This window comes from Miniopterus natalensis, chromosome 15 (genome assembly GCF_054644295.1).
Source record: "Miniopterus natalensis isolate mMinNat1 chromosome 15, mMinNat1.hap1, whole genome shotgun sequence".
In the NCBI taxonomy this organism is placed as follows: Eukaryota; Metazoa; Chordata; class Mammalia; order Chiroptera; family Miniopteridae; genus Miniopterus; species Miniopterus natalensis.
Window position 1 is genome coordinate 3,468,573 of NC_142095.1, and position 24,310 is coordinate 3,492,882.

At 53.9% G+C, this 24,310-nt stretch overlaps 1 protein-coding gene across 1 annotated transcript in view; it reads right to left on the reverse strand.

The window, feature by feature from the left end:
- Nucleotides 1-24,310, reverse strand: part of BSN (bassoon presynaptic cytomatrix protein) — a 66,876-nt gene that overhangs the window by 20,579 nt on the left and 21,987 nt on the right. Inside the window, exons 2-3 of the mRNA XM_087824564.1 lie at nucleotides 14,146-14,554; nucleotides 4,215-5,099 (exon numbers count right to left, since the gene is read on the reverse strand). Coding sequence (XP_087680690.1) covers nucleotides 4,215-5,099; nucleotides 14,146-14,554 — 1,294 coding nt within the window. The remainder of the gene's footprint in view (nucleotides 1-4,214; nucleotides 5,100-14,145; nucleotides 14,555-24,310) is intronic.

The following is a 24,310-nucleotide window of genomic DNA, read 5'->3' on the forward strand; positions in this document are numbered from 1 at the left end:
CCTTCTGCCCAGTTCCTTTCTGGGGACAGGAAGATAGAAACCCTCAAGGACAAGCAGCACCTAAAGGTGAGAGGCGTGGGTGCACTTGGGCGAGTTCAGGTAATAGATGGAGTTAGGTGGGAGGTGCAGGTGGACATACCATTGGATGGAGCTAGGTGAGCTCAGGGTGAGGAAAAGGAAGTGGGTTGTCCGAGAGAGTGGGTAGGGAGCCCAGCCCCACAGGCAAGTGGGAACTGCTATGTCTAAGGGAGCCCGACCAGGCTGCAGTGGAAGCTGGCTTCCTCCCTGCACTGTCTGCCATCTCTTTATAGGAGGAGCTAGCCTACCTGTCAGTCTGGTTACAATGATATTAGACTGACCGACACCTCATAGCTGCCTGGCCCAGCCTACCCTCAGCCCCACTGCCAGACCAGGGGACAGTGGGTGAGGACTCCAGAAAAAATGGGTGCCCAGAGGTAAAGGGCCCAAGACTCAGGCCCTGGACCACAGGCACGGCCATCATTGGTGCTGCTGTTCCTGCTCTGTAACCCCGCTGCCCTTCCCAGTCTGCAGACATGCTTAAGCTCCTCTCTTCTGGGCCTCTGCATCTTACGAGAGGAATCATCCCTGATACCCCCAGCGTGTGCCTTTGTGGCCAGGCTGTGCCCTCCCCACGGCTCCCCCCACCCCATGCTCCAGGACCAAATGTTTCATCCCCTGTGGGGCATCCCCCTCTCAAGACCAGGATCTTGCGCCGGCCACATGGTTGATTCACACCAGAGAGGCAGGGGCTGGTGGGAACCCTTTTTTCCTCACACAGGGACTATTTTAGGACACTCTGGTTCCAACATCCTGGCTCAAGGGCTGACCTTGCATAAGTACGGGAGGTGTGGCATCTCACCTGGTTCTCACGGGAACCTGCGAGGAAGTACTACTGCCCCTTCCCCAGGGAGGAGATGGGCTCCCTGGATCACTGCCCAGAGGCAGCCTGAGGCAGGTCTGGAGTAGATGCAGCTGCTGGCCTCTTGCCTGATGCCCCTGCGCAACCCCGGCCCCAAATAAACCCAGCCCAGCCCCACACATCACAGGGCCAGGCCCTTTGCCCAGAGAAGCCAAACTTCTCAAGGGCACGCTGGTATTTGGCAAGTATAATAATATAAGAAACTGGCAGTGTTACTGTAACCATTCCAATTCCACTCATCTCTTCACAGACTCTGTTTTGAACTGAAAGCCAATTAAAAATTAAGCCAGAAGGTACCATTATCCTTCCGAAGTTAAATAGGTAAAAAAATTTGGAATCAACAACTCTTAATTATGAAATGACTCACTAAATAGCACCATGGTTATTTTTCCCCCAGAGGAAATTTCAGTGGGAAAAGAAACCTAGCTCCACTGCCTCTTCCATTGTATGTTCTGGACTCTATGTCTAGAGAGAAGGTAGAAAGATTTTTGAAGCTCAGAAATGCTGAGGAAAATTCCCAACCTGGCAGCCCAGGCACTTGCTCCAGCCTCAGGTGTCTGGGAAGTGTCTGGGAAGGAGAGCCTGGCAGTGTCTGGGAAGGAGAGCGAGGGCAGACCTAACCTGTGGGGCCGGAGAAGGACCTACTGGCCCTGCCACCTCACTCCCAGGGCAGGATGTGTCTGGGGGCCCTGCTGAGAAATCAGGAGCCTCTAACGAAGACCACACCAAGTGGGTCACAGGGAAGAACCAAATGGATCCAAATGCCAAGCGGCCATTCGCTGAGTTGCAATCAAGGAAAGCCCAGTCTGGTTACGCCCTCAGCAAAGAAAAGCATCAATGTTGGTGCAGGGGAGAGGGGGGACACACCAAGCACCAGCCCCTCCCCACCAGCCCCTTGCAAGACCCAAGGCAGGCAGAGCAGAGGTAAGGTTTTGGTCACTGTCTGGGTGAGGGAGATAAGGGCTTGGACTAGGCTGTGGCCTGAAGATGAAAAAGCCAGGTTCTAGTGACAGTGGGAGGAAGAGCCAGCGGGGCATAGTTCATGGAGTGGATGTACGTGAGAGAGGGGAAGGATGACCCCAGGCTGCCAGCATGCATCTCTGACGGTGGATGGTGGCTGGTGGCACGGTTTCCGGTTTCTGGTATGGGAACCACAGGCGCTGGTATCATGGCCACCCATCCACACCTTCCCCAGGAGCAGCCACAGGTGCCCTGGGGATAGCAGTGGTACCAGGCAGAGCCATGAGGAGAAAGAAGAAAGTGAAGCTGGGCCACCCTCTGATTATCATTGTGAGCAGGAGGCAGGGAAACAGAGCGCAGGGTGGGAGGAGCTAGGACCAGGATGCTGAGCAGCTTTGCCGTCAGGCCCTTGGAGGCAAGGGTGGTCCTGGCCAAAGAGGTTGCAGTGGAGCAAGACATGGAGACAGCAGGTCATGGAGGGGGTGAGGCAGAGGCAACACTGGCCATTGAGAGGCAGAAGCTCCGGGGTCCAGGAAGGCAAAACCAAGCAGCTAATGAGAGATTTAGATCAGAATCCAGACACACATCCAGAGCAGCATGTGACTGAGACACTTCTGCCTGGCTGAGTCAGCATTTCCCTGGCCTGGCCCAGGGGCTGCTGAAAGGAGTTGTCGGGACCGTTTTCACTGCTGCACAGAGGTATTTTTCCCCTCTGTTCTGTGCCTATCCTGCTTAATGAGGAAATGCAGGCCAAGTCTCTCGGGAATAAAGGTGCTCTAGGCTGGGCCAGTTCAGCAGTCCAGTGGGGTTCAGTTCCTCAGTGTTCGGGCACCCACCCAGCTGGCAGTGAGTGACTGCTTGGCAGTCCCTCCACTGGAGCTTCTCTGGCCCTTGGTGCCCCCCTGGTGCCCCATCCCCACCCTGGCCAGCCAGGCCAGCGGTCCTTCAGTGAGCCATTGGACCTAGGGCTTGGGAAGGTGGCAGTGTGGGAACTAGAGGGCCACCTGGCATCACATGAGAATGTCATTTGTCTTGCTCAGGGTTGCCCCTCCTTGCATGTTGGGAAATATGGCGGCCAAAACAGTCTTCCTCATCACACTGGGCAGCTTCCAGAGAGGCCTGGCTCAAGGCAAGTCAGAACAGGTGCCACACAGACCATGGCAACACCACGTTCCACTCTACTGTCCCACTCTCGGCCAGCAGGGGTTGGGACTCCACACTCCCCTGACCAACATCAGCCATGCAAGGGCTCAGCTGGCTGATTGTGTGCAGGAGGAGGAGCCTTGGCTTGGCCGCCTCCTGACATGACAGCAAGGGGACAAATCCACTTGCCAAGATGAGACAATCGCAGGCCCCAAGGCATGCCACAGAAGGGGACACAGCCACTTATGTCCAGGGCAGCCAAGGTAGGGTTCACCAGGTGGTCCTAAGTGGGTAGAGTGGGGAAGGGGAAGATCGGAGGCAGGCTCCAAGGCCAGGGCTGAGCCAGCTCTACCAGGGTACCTCCACACCACTTGTGCCTCCCAGGTGGGGCTCCAAGCTTCCAAAGAAACTGGGCCTCCTACTCCCTTCCACCCAGCTCTGCACAGTGCCCAGCACTTTTCCCTGGAGCAGGGGATCCAGAGAGACAGACCGCAACCCCAGCACCCCCTCAAACTTTCCTACAGGGAAGGAAAGCATCTCTGAGCATCCCACAAGTAGTTCCAAGGAGAGCCAGGCTCACCCAAGGGAAAACACAGAACCAAAGACTGTGGCTTTGACAAGCAAACATCAACACCCCAACACCAACGACCTCAGAACGGGATGGAAGGAGGATACCACCTGGCTGGGCTAGGGGCTGGGCAATGGGATATGGCTTGCTCCACTGTGAGAAAACCTTCTGCCTTTCCCTGGGCATGGGCACAGCCCTCTGCCTAACAGCCCTTAACTCCTTGTGAGGGTCACAGACCATGGGCCAAGTGGGACCTCAGGTTCTTCCTACCTGAACAGAGGAGGTTGGAATCTTTCATCAAGGTCATGCTCATGATAGCTGGGAATGGGAGGCCAGTTCAGGGCCTCCTGAGCCTGGCTACCTCTGGGACCAGCCTCAGGGCACTCGTCAGCCAGTCAGAGGCAGTGGGCACCATTACCCCATCCACTGTGCCAGTTAGTTCTCTGAGGGAAGGACAGGCCTGGGGCAGGGACAGAAAAAGAGCATAGCCCTCTGCAGCATTAGTAGTGTAGGGGCAGCCCCGCAACTGCTGCAGACCCAGCTTTCTGGAGCTCTTTCTGGCCCCTGCTCTCCCCATGTCCCCCATGACCCCAGTTCTCTTACCTCTACCAGATGGGGCGTCGGGTTGAAGCCACATAGGTTGCACACCTGGAGCTTGCAGGTGGTGCAGGTGTTATAGTTGGCTGGGCCCTTGCTGCCCACGTTGAGCTCAGCTTGGCACAGTGGGCAGGTGGCCTTTTCCTTCGGCATGGTCTTTGGCTTGGCAGCAGCCTTGGACACTGCCTGGTGTTCTGCTCTGCCAGGCTTTGGACTGCTTGTTCCCCCAGTTCTTGCCTGGGCTCCAGGCCCTGATACAGGACCTGTTCTAGCTGCAGGCTCAGCTTTGGCTCCAGGTGCTGGCCCCGGCCCGGGCCCTGAGCCTGGGGGTCTTGGGACAGCCTCCTTGCTGGCATCACTGAAGACGATCTTGGGTGGCCCCTTGCTGGGGGCAGGCTGGCCCTGGGTGTCGGCCTCAGGCTGCACAGACATGAGGGTACTCGCCTGGGTCAGCAGCGATGCACCCAGACCAAAGAGCTTCCCAGTGAGGCCCTCCTGGGTCTGCTCAGCAGCACCAGGCCCAGAGGGCACTGTGGTGGCACTTTTGGCCAGGGTCTCTCCTCCAGGTGGCCTGGGCTCAGCCGTGGAAGGCTTGATGGGGTGAGGGGGTTGAGGAGACACCTTCCCCACCTCTGGAGGGGCGGCTGCTTGGGCAGGTGCCGGCACTGAGGTGGCCTTGGCTGTCTCTGCCTGGCGAGGGCCAGGCTGTGGTCCCCCTGGGCCCCGCAATCTCTCTTGCTCTGGCTTCCCCAGGGGCTGTTTGGCTGGGGAATGGGCCGGAGACAGGGCTGGGGAGTGCAGCTGCTGCTGGCTCTTGGAGCGAGGCGCCGTGGTCATGTCCATCCCCAGAGCCCTCTGCATCTGGCAGTTCAGACAGAGCCACTCCTTCACCTGAGGAGGAAGCATCATGGTCAGCAGGATGACCAGGGCTGGGGGCACCCATGACACAGGTCACTGCAGGCTCCAAGGCACCACAGCCAGCTCCCAGCACAGGTGGGAGCACCAAGCCTTCCTCAGATATTACTGGGCTTCCAAGGGGCAGGGCTGAGAGGGCATATAACACTGCCCTGTCTGCTAGGAGCTACCAGGCACGTGGAGCGGAGAGCAGAGGCAGGCGCGCATTCCGCATCCTACCCTCACGACCACCAACCCACTGCCTGCCAGACCCTCCCACTCAAGAGTCCTCCTGACTGCGCACGGGCTGGATCTCAGGTCTGTGTGCATCAGTCCACCCCAACCCCGCCTCACCTGTCCATCACTGCCCTCCTGGCTGGATGACCCCATACCCTCCAACTGGTCACTCTGTTTCCCCTGCTGCTCCCTTCAGGCCATTACCACACAGCAGCCAGATGTGTGAGGAGGGAAATCGAGCCCTAGCAGTGCCTGCTACAACAGACATTCAGTGAGAACTTGCAGGAAGAATAAATAAGTAAAAGGGGGTGCAAGACGGAGGCATCGAGAATAAGAAGAAACTACGATTCCTGTCCTGGAGGGGCACAGTCTAGCCAAGGAGACAGGAGACATGACAAATCTTGAGCACAAGATCAGCGCGAGCGAGCAAAGTAATACAACGCAAGTGACAATGTAAGTAGAACGAAATAAGCCCTTTTTGTTCCTTCAGGATGACACGTTTGAATAAAATGGGATAATTTGTGCCTCCATAACAAACAAGACATGTATTGCTATTCACATGGCAGGCGTGTAGTTTCTCCCCGTCACAACCCCTCCCTCAGTAAAGTGGGCACGTGACTTACGCGGGGCCAGTGGGTGGTTTAGCCAGTGGTGCAGGGCCTGGCATGTGACCTTGAAGACGGCAGCCGGAGCCCAGCCCTGGTAAGTGGCGAATGAACAATAAGAGAGGATCTTTTTCTTTTGGAGTCCTAGCCGAAGGATGCTGCCTCGGAAGGTCAGTAACCTTCTTTCCCAGCATGCAGAGCGACACTAAGAGTGAAGTCCACAGCCAGCCAGAAGTGGAGCCAGACAAAGAGAAAGGGGCCGATGTGATGACTTCATTTAATCCTCTGGATTCAGCTATGCCTTAAGGCTACCCCCGGACTTCCAGTTACATAAGCCAATAATATTGTTTCCTCCAAAAAATCCACATATAAACCAGAACGTATACCTATGGGTTCAAACCCCTCCAGCGGAGTCCATCGTGCTTCCGTGGGGCCTCTGCCGTGGCCCGTGAGGCCTCTACCTGCCTAGCCCCACCCGTCTGGCCTCCTTTCCCACCATCTCCGCTGAGCCGCCCCACCCCAGACCCGCGGGGCCCCGCTCTAAGTGGCGCTCACTCCTGAGCGGGCCTTTGAACGCACTATTCCCCTTAGCCCAGCTGCTAGTGTAGGTCTCAGGTCAAGCGTCACTTCCCTATCAGAACACACCCTTGACCACGCAATCTAAAATACCCCGGGCAGTCTGGACCTAATCACCCAGTTATTTTCTCCATGCGGCAAGGTGGGACTTCCCTCCGAGAAGAGGGATCTGGTAAGTAAGGCTTCTCATCCTGGGACTTCAGGGTGACACCCCCCTTGGGTTCCGAACAGGGTTGAACAAGGTGGGTGGGGCATGTGGTAAAACTCCCGCACTCACCATAAGAACCTTCCCTTACTCGTCCCGTCAACCAGGCTGTCAACAGGCATCTCACCTAAAATAGAACCCAAAGGGCTGAAATGTCCCCTTGGTGACTCATCGCCCAGATGGGAGCAGTTATTTCTATCAAGCCTCTTCCAGACAGCAAGGAGCCTTGACCACACCCTCCCCGCCCCTCTCAGGTTCAGGCCCAGGCAGACAGGCCCAGCACGCAAGGCCTCCCAAGGAGGATACTGGCCAGGGGAGCTCTCTGAGCCCAGAAAGACTTCCCGCTCTGCCTGCCCCACGGGTCGCCGGAGTTTGCTGGCCGACCTGTCCTGGGCCTCTTCCTCCACACTCGGTCCTCACCCCTGCGCCCCGGGAATGAAGGCTGTCCACTGGGCAGGGAGAGACATCTGAACACCCCAGCCCACCTGCGCACCTAGGCTGGGTCCACATGGCCAGGCCTGTGGCAGACTCTCCAGCCCTGGGACCAGCAGCAGTGAGTCTTCCTCAGCTGTACACAGTGCCTGTGGCTCCTTGTCATCCTCCCAGCCGCTCCCACAAGGAGAGGGAATAGCCTTCTACTAGCGTGGCAAGAACCTCTTGTAGGGCCTGCTGTCCATGAACCTGACCCAGCACACGGCCAGAAGATGGGCTGGCCACCAGCCACAGACTTCATGTCCTAAGAGCCAGAGGTAGAGCTAAGGGGACTTCCCAGGGTTACCTTGTCAAGCTGGCCCTTCCTGCCAGCAAGGAAGCCATCCTACTATCTCAGAGGGCTGGCTGGGGGCTTCCATGGATGCCATGCGCCACAGCCCAGTAGGGGCCTGGGCAGCAGCAGGGATGGGAAGGCTCAGGGTGGTGTGCAGGCCAAGAGGTGGCTGGGAGGGGGGGGGGGAGCAGAAGCTACAGGAAAGAGGCTTCCCATAAGGAGCGACTGCCCTCTCTGCCAGGAGACTGCTGAGGATTCAGAAAGGCTGAGCCTTGTGGGCTCTGTGGCTCTGAAGGGACTTTCTCAGCTGCTCCTTTACTTGGACAATGGGCAGAAGGGCAGCTAAGGTGGCACTGTCCACCTGAGGCCTAGGGACCAGGCTGGGTGCTATGAACCACACGCTGAATGAGCAGCCAGCTGAGATCTGCCTGCAGTGGCCTCTCCCTGCTGCTCCCTTCACTGGGCTCTGAGGCAGGAAGGGGAGTGGGCGCAGTTCTTAGGAGGGGCTTCTACATCTTCCTCACAGATTCTGGTGACACTGAAGCTTGCCACCTGTGTTTTAACCTCAGAGGGTGGGATCGCGCTTTGTTTGCCGCATCTAGCCAAAGGATGCTGCCCAGGGTACCTGCTTCTTCTCCGGAGCGATGCCTGCCTCCCTGCCACCTCCATGGCTGCCAGGAAGCTCTGGGGGCCCCCAGTAGTAACAGGCTCTTCTGTACGTAAGGCTCCCCTCTCAGTTCCCCACTGGCAAGGAGGGGGGTTGCAGACGTCACTGGGCCTGCCTGCCTTCCTGCGGAGAACAGTGGCTTGCTCAGAGGCTCAGCCCTCCCTGGGAGAGCAGGCACTCAGAGTGTCAGATCACTCTGCACCTACATCATGCCTGATGCTGCATTCATGCTTTTTTCCATTTTGGTACAAGTTGAAACATCACAGAAACAGCTTATAAATGAGCCCTTCTTGTTGGTGCCAAATCCAGAGGTTCCTGGGAGAGCTTCACCAGCCAGTGTGATTCTACGCTCTTCCGGGCAGTGAGTCACTAGCTAGGCCTCAATAAGAGGTACAAATCCCCTCCAGGGCCCTTAGACAAGGGCAGGCCAGAGGAGGGAGTCAGGTCCCCTCCGGCATCCAGTTTCCCCAAGCCTGCCAACAATCTGTGCTTCACTTGTCAGCTGGCTGGCATCAGGCTCACGGGCAGGTACCAGAGTACTACAGCGCAGGGGACAACGATCCAGAGCTGGCTCAGCCAGGCCTGGCCCACAGGAGGCCTATGCCAGTCTCATTGGGTCAAGACCCTGAGGGGGGCCCTGGAAACCTGCCTGGCATCTGAGACTGGGACATAGGGAGTGGAGGCTGGAAGCCTCATTGGCCTGGAGCTCCATGAAAGGGGGAGAATCTGTTCATCTGCCTCCACCTCCTGATATCCCTTGATCCCCCTACCCCTGCTTGACACCTCTATTCCTCATAATGTAAAATTTGCCATTTTAACCATTTTTAAGTGTACAATTCAGTGGCATTAAGTACATTCATAATATTGCGCAACCATCAACACTGTCTGTTTCCAAAGAGGTGCTTTTCAAAGCACTCCTGACCTTCTCATTGCCCCTTCCAAACCCTTGAAATCACATCTAGAGACCCCGGCAGGGTCTGCACACCCCCTGGTCCTGACTATGGCATCCCAGCCACCCTGGACCTGGCTTGCTCCCAGGCCCTCACATGGACCATGCATTGTATACACACACACACACACACACACACACACACACACACACACGGCCTTCCTCCTGGTCCTCCTCAGCTGTGACACCCAGGAGTGACTATGTGTTTGTGGGTGGTTACTGGTGGAAGGGCTGCCGTTTCCACTGGCCTCCTGGCTCTAGGAGCTGAGCAACACATCTGCTTCAGCTCGACCTGCTTCTCCAGAACCAAGGGCAGTTTCTGGCTTGTGGTAAAGACTCAAAAAGCACCTATGGAGGAAGGAAAGGTTGAAAAGAAGGCTGAGGGCCACCCTCTGACTGAGGGGATACAGGCAGGCCCGCCCAGGCCAAAGGCTGAGCTAAGCAGATAATAGAAGCAGAACCAACAGGTTAGGTTCCCAGCCAGCCACGGTTACTGCACCAAGCTTTCCTCCTCTGCCTCTTCCTGCCTCTGCTTTTCTCTATCACGTCCCTTTGCTGCCTCTCCCCTCTTGTCCCTTTTCCCTGGTCCCACTTTATTTATCTGTTTCTTGCTGTCGTTTTTGTCCTGCAAGGCTGACTGCCCAGAACTAAGGTATGGTGGGAGGAAGGCCCTCCAAAGGCCCACCTCCTGGACCACGTCCACTTGGTCTGGAGGTGGAGGGGGCAGGCTGGGCACATGTGCAGATGTCGCCTCCTCCTGGGCTCGGGGAGGAGGAGGACACCTTTGCCCTCCTCAGCCCACTGCTGATCCATGTCCTTCTCACACCTGCTCCTCATTCCTCACGGGCCCCGGTGGCAGTGTGGCCAGGAGGGAGCAGAGGAAAGAGGGCAAGGCTGGTGGCTGCAGCAAAGGGATCTGTGCCGCACTCACAGCACCGCCCCCGGGCCATCTGGTGCCCCAGCCCGGGCGGAAAGGAGTGGGATGCAGGCAGTGGAGGAAGAGGACTGTGGCCATTTCGTCGTCTCCCTCCCTTCGCCACACCACCCACCCTGCATAAGCAGCCAAGCCCAAGGCTTGCCAATGGGGGATGGGGTGGGGACACACAGTGGATTCAACATCCTTGACTTGGTCTCAGCGAAGTCTAAACCTTGGAATAGGCAAGGAAAGGCCATGATCACATTTCTGTAGTTCTCTTGAAGGGGCTTATAAGATTTTGACTACAGCAAGGGAGATGGGGAGGGATGGGCAGACTCACATCTGGAGGAGTCCAGGCCAGGAGGTGCTACTGGGCTGCTCTTAGCAGGGCAGGGAGGCCTCTAGGAGGACTGGCAGAGACGGCCCATGCCTGCTGCCGACCACTGCCCGTATTCTCCAGCCCGTATCACTCCCATCCCATTGCTCACCCCAGCGTTGCCTTCCTGCTCTCCACCCCCATCACTGGACACTGAATGGGCTTAAATGCTAACACCTCTGGCCTCCCAATAGTGCATCCTCACAAGGATGCTCTCTTGCAGGTAGTAAGAAATGTTCGGACCCCACAAGGAAACCACCAGTCTTTTCCATGGTTTCAAACAGGTTAAATTATTTACCCCGAGCTCCAGGACTGGAGAACCCCAGGAAGAAATGTGCTCCACCATGAAGAGGGGCCTGCTTGTTCTGAGCCATCCTCAGACTGAGCAAAAGTTGACTGTGGATGGGAAAATGGGGCTGGGAGCCCCTGGGGGACACAGAAGACCTGGCCACTAGTTCTGGGTCCCCAGCTCCTTTGCTCCAGAATGACCCAGAATAAGCCAAGACTTCCCAAGACTTGGTTTCCTCCTCTGTAAACAGAGGGTGTGCTAAGCTCCTTCCCTGACTTCCATGCCATCTCCGTGTGCCCCAGGCACTTGGACCCCCAGCAGAGGGCATGGGCAGGCATCTTCCTGTCAGATGTCACAGCCTTGAGAGCAAGCCATGTGGGCATGGGCAAAACAGCAGGCACCACGTCTGTGAGTGTAGTTCCCATCAGCAGCCCCAGTGCTGGCAAGGGAAGCTTGGGTCCACTGGCCAGAAAAGCAATGGTTCCAGAGCTCAGAGAGCTCTGGTCAAACGGGGCTGACTGTTCTAGCTGCATGTGAGTCTCAGCTCCAGACCTGGCCTGCTGTTCCTGCAGGACCCAGCTAAAGTAAAAGACTCTGGCCTGGCCAGTGTGGCTCAGTGGTTGAGCGTTGACCCATGAACCTGGGGGTCACGGTTCGATTCCGGGTCAGGGCACATGCCCAGGGTTTCAGGTTCAATCCCCAGTAGGGGCTGTGCAGGAGACAGCCGATCCATGACTCTCTAATCATTGATGTTTCTATCTCCCTCTCCCTTTCCCTGAAATCAATAAAAACATGTTAAAAAAATAAATTAAAAGATCCTGACAGATGTCATGAGACAGAAAAGCAGAAACACTGAATTCTGTTGACCATCGGCCCAGTGGTGCCAGTCCTTCCCTCCTTTCTGCTCATTGGTCCTCATGGAGCTGGAGCTTTCAGCACAACAGCTCTGTCATGCTCCTAATCGTGCTATGACTTGAGCTACAAGACAGCCAGTGATCCTCCACCTGTGACACTCGTGAGCAAAAGCCCATTTCCCATGGTTGTATTTACAGAGATCCAAGAGCAGCTTCCTTAACAGTCTTGGAAGCCACGGGTCCCTCCATGTCACTTGTGTGGGCCCCCATCCTTCTCTAAGACTGCTACACCCCTCCCTCTGCCTGCAGGAAGCTGAGAAGCTGATGTGCCCTCATGAGGAGGCTGCCGTGACCTTGGTGGCAGGACACAGGACCCAAGCTGCCAGTCCCCTCTGCCAGGGCTGATTCCCACATGAGCATTGTCAGGCACAGCCTCCCCCCCCTGGACAGCCTCCCTGCCTCTGAACTAGAGCAAGGGAGGTGCTCAGACTAGATGTGGCCTGCGCAGAGTGGATCTATCAGACCAAATGTGGCCTGGGCAGGGTGGATCTATCAGCAGAACCTGCCAACCTGTTTTCTCATTACGAGGAAGCATGACCAGGGAGGTGGATCTGCTCTTAGCTAAGTGACAAGGCGCCTGTTCCAACTCCAGAATCAAACTCTTCCAGCCCCTCAGGAAGATGTGCCAAAGGTTCTTTCTCCTTGGCAGCAACACCACTGAAAGCCAACATGGGAAAGAAAAGGTTCTGCATGGAGACCCCGGCACAAAAGTGCATTCACCAGGTAAGAACCTGCAGAACTAGGTCAGCATTTCCCAAACTGGTTGCCATGGAACCACAGCCCTAACGTCCTATGAGAGGGAGTCTGGGAAAAGCTGCCAGCTATAGCCCTGCCTTGGAGCCCCATGTGCCCTTCGGGGTGCTGAAGGCCCTGAGAACCTCGCTGCAAAGAATCATTCCATTTTTCCAGCCCGGCACGTGCCTAAAGTACTGGGAGATCTGCTCTTCTGCAAACAGTGTGAGTCTGCAGCAAGTTTCAGGCCCCTTTCCTCCTGGCCCTGAGCCTCGGCTTCCTCCCAGCAGTAAGGCAGATGGACCAAATGTGGCCAAGGTCCTCCCACTCTGCTGTTTTTCCAGGCACATTCAAAGGCTGGCTCCCTTCCCACCTCGCCAAGATCCTTGGCTTGGAGGAGCCCACTGTGTGGTAAGGACTAGGATGCCCACCAGGAAAATGGTGCTACTGTATGGGGCTCTCCCTTGATCTCTGCCCACCTCACCCAAAGTCGTTCAGGTCCTGCAGCTTGAGTGAGCATCTCAGGAAGGGGAACCCAGAGGGCAAGGCCAGCACCGGGAGATGCCTTGAGTGGCATCTCTCATCCCTGTCATGACTCCCAGCTCCTGTGAGACCAGGTGCTCTGGCTTCTCCCTGGCAGAAGGCACAGGTGAGCTGCCTTGGCCTTAACCACACTGTTCTCAGTACCGAAGAACAAACACTTACCTAACAATCAGGGCAGGGACGGGCCGTTTCTAATCCCAGATGTAATGATCACGAGTGTGCACGCCTCCTCAGGAAGCCCCCACACTCCAGGAATGACTCCAAATGCACTGAGTCATCTCCCCACACCAGCAGCGCCTTCCTCGGATTCTCACACTTACCTCTCACAAACCACACGTCCCACACCCACAGCACCTCATGTCACAAATAGCCCCCGACCTGAGAACAATTATTCTCACTTATCCCCCACCCACGTGGTCCAAACGGCTCCTGCTGCTGATAATTCCAGAGCAGCCAGCCTGTATCTGCAGTCAGCCACTCTCCATCCTGCCCAAGGGCAGGGCTGGGCGTAGGGAGAACCAGAAAGTCCTCTGGGTTGCCCCTGAGGAGAGCGAGGAAGCCAGCAAATCCGCTCAGTTCATTTCAAAGCCATGGCCCAGGCTCAGCTAGTTCATTGGAGCAGCCAGCCTCCAGGAGTATGGCTGAGCATCCCACAGCAACTCAACACATCCTGAACAAACCAGGGTGGGGCTGTAGAGCTAGGGCCCTCGGGGGCAGAAAGAAGGCCAGCTCATGAAAATGGCCCCAAAGTGGCTTCTTGGTGAGTGTAGGACACTGTCACCCATTGGCCCCAACCAGGGTCTCTATCCCAAGGTTGTTACTTGGGATGGGCAGCTGCTCCACCCCAGCTAACAAACCAGAGCCCCGGAAGGCAGTTTCCCGCCTCCAACACTTTGCTCTCCTTCCAGGGCCCACTGTCAGGGAGAGAGGCTGGCCTAGGGCCCTCTTCAAATGAGTATCCACAGGGAAAAGTTGTCCATGAGACTGTCTTTGGTTCTCAACGCCATTTTCGCAGGTCAAACTTGGACCAGGTAAGAAAGCATCTCTGCTCTGGGACTGCCCAAGCCTTCGGGAGGTGCCAGAATCCCTCAGGAGACCAGGGCCAGGCCTTGCTCTCCGTTACCATGTCTGGAACCAGAACAAAGCCCCAGGAAGACACAGGCAGGTGGCCAAGGTAGATGAGAGGAAAAGAGAGTTGGTGACAGAGTGGAAGGAAGGCAGGGAAGGCGTGGGAAGGCAGGTGGGGGGAGCGGCGCAGAGGTGGTTACCTGGGTGAGGTGAGGGTTGGGGTTGAACCCACACTGGTTGCAGACCTTGCTGTGACACTGGGTGCAGGTGTTGAAGTTTGGCTGGCTGGGGGTCGACGTGAGGTCCGAGGTCTTACATATGGGACACAGCGTGCTGCTGGGAAGGGGGGCGATCTGGGGGACGGAGTAAGGTGATGTGGGGGTGCTGCCTCTGTCCGGTGACACAGAGGGGGACCGCCCTGATCTCTGTGTCCTGCTGTCTACCTGCAGCGTCCTGCGGGGACCATCAGCCTCCTGGCCTGCTGGGCCCTGTGCCCTTGTCTCTCGGGGGCTCTCATGGCTGGGAGCAGCAGCAGGAGCCTGCTTCGGGGTTGGGGAAGCTGCTCTCTGGCTACCCAGGGGGTCCTTGGGGTCCAGTCTCCTGGAAACGCTGAAATGAAATTGAAAATGACTACGTTAGAGACACATCTTAGAGAAGCAGCCTGCAGGGGCCTCTCCCAAGCCCCATCACCACCCTCTTCCTACCCAGCGGCATCATCACAGCCACGGATGGCTGAGTGCTGATTGTGCCTGCACTCAGCCCTGACAAGCATCTCCCACTTGAACCCTCAGCACCAGGCCATATGGTAGGATCATGAGTGTGCCCTCTCGCATCCTGATAAAGCACAGATTTTGACTCAAAAAATCTAGGGTGGGGTGTGCATTTTAAAAAGTCCCTAAAGTCATGCCTCTGTTTTGGTCTGCAGACCACACTTTGAGTGCCAGGGCTCTAAATCCATATATTAGAAACACCTAGGGCGATTTAAAATTTCTGATTCCCAGATGAAACCACAGACAAACTACATGGGAGTCTGTGGAGGCAGGATGGTGGCATTAGCATTTTTTCCTCCCCAGGCAATTCCAAGATAGAGCTCAAATTCAGAACTACTGCTCTGGCAGGTCTGCTACATTCTAACGTGTCCCCTTCAGAGGCCGACCCCAGATAGCTGGAGAGGGGTGGGGGAGGCACCTCAATACCTACTTCATGCTATCACAGACAAGAACAAAGACCCCTTCTTCCTGGCAGTCCTCCAGCAGGCCTGAAGCCAGACCAAGTCCATCAAGATGAGTGAGTGTTACTTTTCCGTTAGCGCAAGGCTGGGTGGGATTGGAGTTCTAGGACCCAGCCCTGGAGGAATCACAAAGGGGAGTCCAATGTGCCTGACCCCCACCTCCATCCTGATGTTGGCCCAACTGCAGCAGAGCCAGCAGAGTTGAGTAATTCAATGAGGTAGAAGGCAAGCCATCAGGCTAAATTCAATTCTCTTACATTCCTTCTCTCTTGACCCAACTTAAGTTCATTTCTGCCAATTTTTCTTTTCCAATTTGAAAGAAGCTGAGCACAAAAAAGCCAAAGGCAATGCTTTCTACGGCTTCTCTGAAATTCCATTCTTGCTTCAGTCTATATTCATTTGGGTAGCTACTGACACCCAGGGGACAGGGCAGACTGGCTAAGAGCCACTACGGAGGCCCAGCCACAGCTGCCTGCAGAGCAGCCCGGCCTGGCCCTTCTGCCCTTGCAGGGTCTGGCTAACAGGCAGAGATTCTAAGTTTGCTTCCCATATGAAGGCCATCTGCTTGCCAAAAAGACTCAGGAGCCAACTGGTAGGACATCTTGGGATAAGCCATTTCAGAGGGGAGAGGTCCAGAAGCCCACAGGGGAGGCCCACTCCAAGACACTGAAGCTCTTCCTCTCTTCTGGGAACTGCTGATGGAGACACACCTTGGTCTAATAAAGACTATTCCAGAAAAAAGAAACTCTACTAAATGTCTATCAAATGTTTCTTCCATCAACCAAGAGCAACCTACATTCATCCATCCGGTTTCACATGCCTGCGCTTTTTCCTTCAGTGGGATAACCAGAGCCGGGTCTAGCCCCTCAGGGTCATCTCTGCCACCAGCTATGAAGACCAGTATGGTGGTGGCTGCAGCTTCTCTGGCCCACTCTCAGAACCTGGCACTAGGGCCTCTCAGTAGACTAATTTCTGTGTATCTCTAAGAAATATTCACACTTGGTTATTCCATAGTTCCTTTTTTACTTAAATTATTTGGGGCTGTCATTTAGAAGCAGCCCTTGAAAGCTAGTCAGAAGCTACGAGAGCCCTTAGAACCTGTGAAGGGACTGCAGCACTCTCTCAGGAGTGCGAAGTCCGAGGTTTCTTCTGAGAAATTTAGCAATTTCTACTGCATCCGTGTTGTCTGATATGTGACAGGAAATCTTTTTTTTAAATCCTCACGTGGAAGGGAAGGGAAGGACAGAGAGGGTGAGCCCAGAAGCTGCAGGTGCCCATCCTGACACTCAGCCCTCCCCTGCAGGAGAGAACTGCAGAAATGACCCCTGGAGTCCTCTCCAGCCTCTGGCTGCACCCCCAGCCCCACCACAGAAAACCTCTGTGGATGACAGAGGAGGCAATGCCAACAGAGCCCTTACCATGGGCCCCACTGTGTGCAAAGCATCTGTCACATATTAACTCCTTTAAGCCTTATAGCAAACCCATGGGGTAGCAAATCCATGGGCTAGGATCCACTTTGCCCATTTTACAGATAAAGAAACAGCCACACATAGAAGTTAAGTAACTCACAAAGCCATCAGGACTTGCAAGTAGTGGATCTGGGATTCCAATATCAAGGCCACCTGCCCCTGTCCCTAACGACTATCCCACCCTGCCTCTCTGGGGGAGCACAGTGAGGCTGTAGAGGGCAGGAAGCATTGCAATTTGGCCTCTTTGTATTTTATTTCTTTTTCTGAAAAGCTGTTTAAGTGGATGCTCCCTAAGAAGTCTCTGACATTTGGCTCCCCAGTGTAGCCCAGGCCCCAGCACCATGCTTGGCACTGAGTGGGCACTCAGTAAGCACAGCAAAGTAAATGGAAAGATGTGTGAGCAGTCCAGTGAGCTCACAGAGTGGGGAAGACACATGATTTAGTTATGACCACTTCACCTGGAATTTGCCCAGCAACACTGAGGCTAATTGAGAAAACCAGAGGTTCATTCGTTCATTTGGGCATTCAGTCATCCACGAACACTTACTGACCCTGGGCTAGCTTCAGGCCCCGTGATAGGTATTGATGGTGTCAATGGATTATGTCTCTTACAATGGAAGGTGGGTCCTTACAGGTGTTCACTGTATTGTTATCCTTACATCTTATACATATTTTATAAGTATTCTTTTATTCTTTATAAACACCTATTCAATATTGAATTAAAATGAATTTTTAAAAAGTGAATCAGACAGGGATCCAGTCTTCTGGGAGCCTCCAGTCTAGAGTGGAGACAGGTGTGCAAACAAATCACTGCAAGACACACCTCCACACGGTCCAGGGTAGGGGCTGAAGACTGAGAAGGCTTTGAGGACAAGGCGACATCTAAACCAGGTCTTAATGGATGGGCTGTCTTCCGGAGGTGAAAGGGGACAACACACGCAAAGGCCCGCAAGCAGGACAGAGCATGCTCGGTCTGCATGGCAGTGCGGGGCAGGCAGAGCCTGGGAGTAGGCGCGATTTCAGCACCGAGAACAGCTCCTGGCAATAGCATGCGCTTCACTGGGAAGCTCAGAGTTGATATGGCAAAAGCCAGGAGAGCAGGGCCTCTAAACTTTTCAGACAAGGCCGTGCTTGGGTTCTGTGTCAAGGAAATGGTGGAGGCAGTGAAACAGTGAGAATAAGGCAATAGCCCAAGAGGTAGTCCCCGGAGTGAGAGGGAGGGCAGGCTCAGCAGAGGGTATTCTGGCTTGAGGTCCAAGGAAGAGTGGTCTTTTTGAGTGAGATGGGGGACCCACGGGGAGAAGCCAATTGGTGGGTGGAGAATGGGGAATGAAAGGGAAAAATCACGAGGTTGGGTTTGGTGTTGTTGAGTTAGTGGTGGGGGGCATCCAAGAGACATCAGGATATGGGTCAGAGCTTTGGTTTCAGTTCAGACAAATCTAGATATTTTTATCTGGGAGAGTTATGGGTTCAGTTAGGATAGAGACCACATAAAGAGAACTGGTCCAGGGAAGATTTTTAGGAAGCACCAACATTTATGGGAGCAGGAGAGATGCCAGAAACAGAGAAGTCAGAGAAGGGAGAAAACACACACACACACACACTCACACACTCTCTCACAGTTAGAAAGCTTCCCTGGAGGAGCAGTCAACAGTGCTGTGAGGAAGCCAGGTACCTGAAGGCTGAGAAGCCCAAGAAGCTGTGGAGGAAAGGGCTACACTCATGACAGAGGGTCCACCCATGGCAGGAGACCCAGGAGATCTGTCTGTGACATTGCCCTGGACACAAGTCCCAAGGGGACCAGGGTGGTTGGAGTAACCCCAGGAGGAAAGAGGTGTGCCCCCAGGAGGCCCCCCTCAACAAAGGTCTCCCCTGGGTGGAGAAGCAGGGAAGAAGGAAAAGGGGATGTTCACAGGTAGGACCCACCCCTGCCCCAGGGAAGGCCTGGCTCATGGATATGGACCATCAGCAGTGAGGCCCCTTGAGGACAGTGCTCCTCCCTTGGGGCAGGCTGGGGTAAGGACAGTGAGGGGAGAGGGGCACTGCCATAAAGCAGAAAAGGCACAGGAGGACAGGCAAGCGAGCAAGGAGGGAGAGGGCAGAGATGTGGAGGTGTGGCCAGAAGCTGAGCAGGGGGAGACTAAAATGCCCTATCTAGGGATAGATATTTCTTAAAGATGGACAGGAAGGTAGAGGGTGTAAAAACAGCTGGATTTCTACCAGGTTTCCTCCCTTCCAGGACTTAAGGCTACTGACTTGTGAGAAACAAGTCTTAAGACTGTCTAGCAGGGCAGGAGGACGCTGGGGAGGGGCACACCTCAATACCCTGTGCCTCCGGTCCCACACCATGACCACTACCAGGAGCAGCCCAAGCTGCACTTATCCGAAGCTGGGCTCCTCTCTGCAGAAACCCTCAGGGAAGGCATGAGGACAACAAGCTCTAGACACTGAAGATGCTCCAGCCACCAGGTATGTCTACAAGGGCAGGGCCACTAGGGAGAGATGCGCCTGCCCTGGTCCAGGGTGGGAAGGAGCTGGAGCCGCGCTGGGAGCTGCACACAGGGAGGACCTGCTCAGGCTGAAGCAGACAGGAAAGGAAAGCAGGGAGGCCCGGAGACAGTGCACACTCCAGAGGGAAACGAGGCTGGCTCCGCATTGGCAGCACTCTAGGGCATGGCCCCCACTGCCTCCAGGGGGATATTTGGAAGAGAAACATTTCACACCAATAAATAAATGGCTGTCTTTGTTCACCGGGAAAGAAGAGAACGTAAGGAAGCTGTTTTTCTAAGTCAGAGCAGCCGGAAGAGTCCTACAGCTTCAAACAAGGTTTAATAAATTCAAGGCTGACCTTTCTGTAATAGGCAATCACGGCCGGGAGGGTGCTGCGGGGGGACTGTCCCCTCTGAAACCCGCACCAGGAAGGACCACTGGGCCACCGTGGCCCGTGTATTCAGGCAGAGAGGCAGGGGCTGCAGAACGGGAAGCAACCGGGCCAGGCCCTGGGTCCTGAAGCAACTCTCTCAGGAATGAATGGGAGGACGGACGAAGTTTTCATTTAGAAAAAATTCCAGTTTTCACACAAGAACTCCTGCCTTTTTGATCATGTGTCCCTATCAATAAAACACGTTTGCATATCCTCAATGTATGAATATTTACCCACCAAGTCTGTGCATGTCTATTGTTGATAAAACACACCTCCCCAAATGGGAGAGTTGGAAAGGATGAGACAGGAAATAAATGTGAATAGGCATTTTCATGTTTCCTTCCCGTGCCTCAGCTGACTATTGTGGCTCCCTCTCCTCCTTGGCAAGTGTGCCCTAATTTGGAAGCCATTGCTGAGGAAATTCTTGTTTTTAAATATGCTTTTATTGATTTCAGAGAGAGGAAGGGAGAGGGAAAGAGAGATAGAAACATCAATGATGAGAGTCATTGATCGGCTGCCTCCTGCACGCCCCCTACTGGGGATCGAGTCCGCAACCTGGGCATGCGCCCTGACCAGGAATCGAACCGTGACCATCTGGTTCATGGGCTGAAGCTCAACCACTGAGCCACACCAGCTGGGCTGAGGAAATTCTTAATCTCCCCATCTTTAAAGGAGTCTCTACTGATTGCTCAGACAAGATTCTCTCCTGCCCCCAGCCCTGCCCTATTAAAGGGGTACTTAGGTCAGTGTCAGGGGAGCCCCAGGCCACTGGGGGCTGCCCTCACCACCTTTCCTGACCACCTATGAACCAAAAAAAATTTGCTCTGCTGACAGCCATAGCTCAGAGATGAGGGTCTCTAACACGCAGCTGCAGCCCTCAGAAGGAGGCTATGACTGGGCAGGAGCTAGCACCATCTTCAGTCTCTGAGATGCTCTCTTGAAGTTAGGGACACCCTTCAACCTGGGGAGGGAAGATGACACACATAGGGTTCCTGGGGGGGTCATGCTATACGCAGAGCTCCCCAAGAGGCTGACATCCTCCCCTCCTAACTTCCCAGCCCCTTGAAGCTGCTGCCCACTCTGAGGGCATATCAAGACCCAAAAGACCCTAGGGAATTAGGTCCTCCTTGGTACAGGCAGTGGCAAAGCACCATGCCAGCATGGTGACAGTCCCCAAAGCAGATGTGTACTGATGTACTTGGGCATACACATACTCACACCCCTGAGCAGACAAACCCACGTGAAAAAGCCGTAGTGTTACCCAATACCCACCACCTCCACTCATCCCTTCCACTTAGAAACCAGCAGTTGACTCTTCCTGTGACAAGTTTCAGTGGGTCCTAATCCAGTAAATCGGGGCCAGGAGAAAACATGTTTCAGGTAATGAGCTCTGACTGCTTTGCCATTGCTGAGGGAAGTGTTTGGGATGAGACTGGAGGTCGGTAAGGAAGGCAGAGAATGTGGCAAGAGTATTGGCAGAAACACAGGCCCGGGGAAGCTGCCAGTGTGAGAGGAGGGACCGCCAGGAGGCTGGGAGCACGATGGGAGCCAGGTAATAACTGCAAGGAAAGCAAGCCCTTGACCTTGTTCCCCAGCCGCGAGGCCTACGTGGGTCCACTGGGCTGAGAGCATCTCTCAGGACAGTCTGATCTGGCCTTGGTTCCCTTTAGGCACAGCCAGTCTCCAGAATCCAGAACAAGGATGGGAAATTAGGGCAACTTTCCTCTATGCCCACTAATTGACAGTGACTTCCTGGAGGGCTGGGTTTGAGAAGGATCAGTGGGAAAGATTGTTACTGTCAATTCGTAAGGTCTGTCATGAACACAGCAGTAGGGCACATAATGCAAAGGCCATGGATTTGTCATCCATGACACAGAACAAACCCAGACCCTTAGACCTGCCCCCAAGTGACATCCAGCTTCCTGGAGCATCTTATTCAGAACCAGGCCAGGCCCACCTCATCCTACGGGGAAGAGATCAGAGGACACATGTAGTGCTTACCTCTGACCTTCACTCAGCACCATCCTCACCTCCCTCCTGCAGCTTTCCCAGGCATGAGAGCTGTGGGTGGGCATCAGTTAGCTGAAGCATCAAACACCAGCTCAATGTAACTTTGAAGGCTGACTGTCTCTTGCACCGAAGCGCTTGTGACAAATGTTGCAAGAACAATGACTCACCTGAGGGCAAGTGAGCCATAGATGCCAGCCCCTTAGTCTAAGGACTCTGTTGAGGGGTCACTAATCCTTTAACCATAGCTTCTCCATTCATGTCTTATGGAGGTTATCTATCTATAGAGCTTTTTATTCCTTCATTCATTTAAAGAGAGCTCATAAAAAAGAGAACCATGATCCCTAGTTCTTGAATGTCTAAGCATATCTATGCGGTCATTAAACTTGAACAACAGTTTGTCTGGGTATAAAATTCTAGGCTCACACTTTCTTTCCCTGAAGACTCTGCAGGTACAGCCTCTCTGTTTTCTGGCATTGACTATTACTGTGGAGAGCTCTGGGCCAGCCTGATTAGCTCCCCACTACTAACATTTCCTCTGGAGGCAACAGAACTCTTTTTTGCTTTGAAGTTCAGTAACTTCACCAAGATATGTTTGAATATTCCATTTCTATTTTTCCTGAAATTCAGTATGTTCTTTCAAACTGAAGATGTATGTGTTCCTTTATTTCAGGAGAAAGTTTTCTATTATACCTTTAGATATTTCTCTGTCCCTTTGTTTTGTTCCCTTCTCCAGGGATACCAATTATACCTATTCTCACTTCCTTTGTCTTTCCATTGTCTCGGCTGCTGGCAACCCACCATTCTCAGCCCACTTGCTCACTCCCTTGGGCAGCTCGACCTCTTTAACAACTCCTTGGCATCACACAGGGTTCAGGGACACTCCTAAAGGCCCCCGCTTAGGTTGGCTTTGCTAACCAGTCCAAGAAGGGGCTTTTGGGGTTTGGCCTTCAGGACTCTGATCTCTGTGCCCTGGTTCCATAGAGGCAAATTTCCCCTTCTAGAACCCTCCCTCATCCTGGGCTAATTGTCCCTGTACTTAGAAACCATTTTTTGTTCACTGCATTTCAGTATGTGGATGTTTCTCAGTTTTGTTGAAGATGGTTTTCTGTTTCTTGTTCTTGCAGTTATGGGTTAGTTCAGTAAGGATACTGAGCAAACAGATGTTCCAATTCATCATATTTAACCAGAAGACATTTTACATCCCAAAATAAATGCCATTTTTCCCTGGCTTTCCACCTGTGCAAGTTCTAAGTTTTCTAAAGCAGTGACCCATTTATCAATCTGACTTAAACCTTAGATCTTATCTCTAGATGGAAGAAAAGTACACATTGATAAACATTTCTGTTTGATTTCATAAGGCACCAGGCTTCCTGAAGCCCATGGAGGCCAAACCCCACAGTGGCTGATCTGGCCCACCGCAGTGGCCTTCCCAGCACACCAGCTTGTCTCTTGAGCAGCACTCACAGGCCCCCTAATCACCCACATGCCCCCTAATGCAAGCCCTGCCAGAGGCTTGGGAGCTCCTGCATCCATGCCCACAGGCTCTCCAAGGGGCTAGCTGAACACCTCCCCAGCACATGAGACCTGACTTCTGGTGTGGAGCCTCCTGGGCCTCCCTCCCAATGTGTCCCCCACCAGTCTGGTCCCAGTGCTGCCCTCTGCAAGGCACTTCCTGTTTACTGTCTGTCTTTCAGGTCAGCCTGAGCACCTCCGACAGCAGGGGTTCCCCAAATCTACTGTGAATACAATCCCTGTATGACAGTATAAAAGGAAGCAGAAGCGCCACAGGATATTTTAATTAATTAATGAAAAAGAATTTGTAATTAAACAAAGTTTATAGGAAATGACCTTTCTAAGGCTTGAAAACAACTTCTTTTAGGGGAGCTATAGTCATATTTATGCCATTCACCTGTCTAGGGAGATCACAGTACACCCTATATAGCATGAGAATTTTAAGGAACTGCGTGGCCTTCCCAGCCTGTGGCGACTGGGGCACCTTTCAAGAATGCCTCCACATAATTGAGTGAACTAATACTTTCCAAATAACCAGTGTATAATTATAAAATCATGCATGGGGCCCTAGCTGGTTTGTCTCAATGGTTAGAGTGTCAGTCCGCATACTGAAGGGTCCCGGGTTTGATTCCAGCCAAGGGCACATACCTCGGTTGCAGGCTCAATCCCCGGCCCTGGTCAGGGCGAGTGCAGGAGGCAACCAATTGATGTCACTCTCTCACATCGACATTTTTATCTCTCTCTCTCACCCTTCCACTGTCTCTTAAAAGCAATGAAGAAAATATCCTCCAGTAAGAATTTTTTAAAAAGTAAAAAAAAATAATAATTTTTAAAAAATCATGCATGGGTAAAAGATCCTTTAAAAAAAAAAAAAAAAGAATGCCCCCAGGGACTCTGCTACCAGGCTCAGCTTTCTAAGAGGGACACATGACTAAAGAGGCAAATTCTTTTTAAAAGAAATATAATCTTTATTGATTTCAGAGAAAGGAAGGGACAGGGATAGAGAGAGATAAAAACATCAGTGATGAGAGAGTTATTGATCAGCTGCCTCCTGCACGCCCCTGACTGGGGATCAAGCCCGCAACACCGGCATGTGCCCTGACCGGGAATCGAACCTCCATCTCCTGGATCCTAGGTCGATGCTTAACCGCTGAGCCACGCCCGGCAGGGCAAAGAGGCAAATTCTTGACCCCTCTCCACAACCTTCTCAAGAGCCTTGG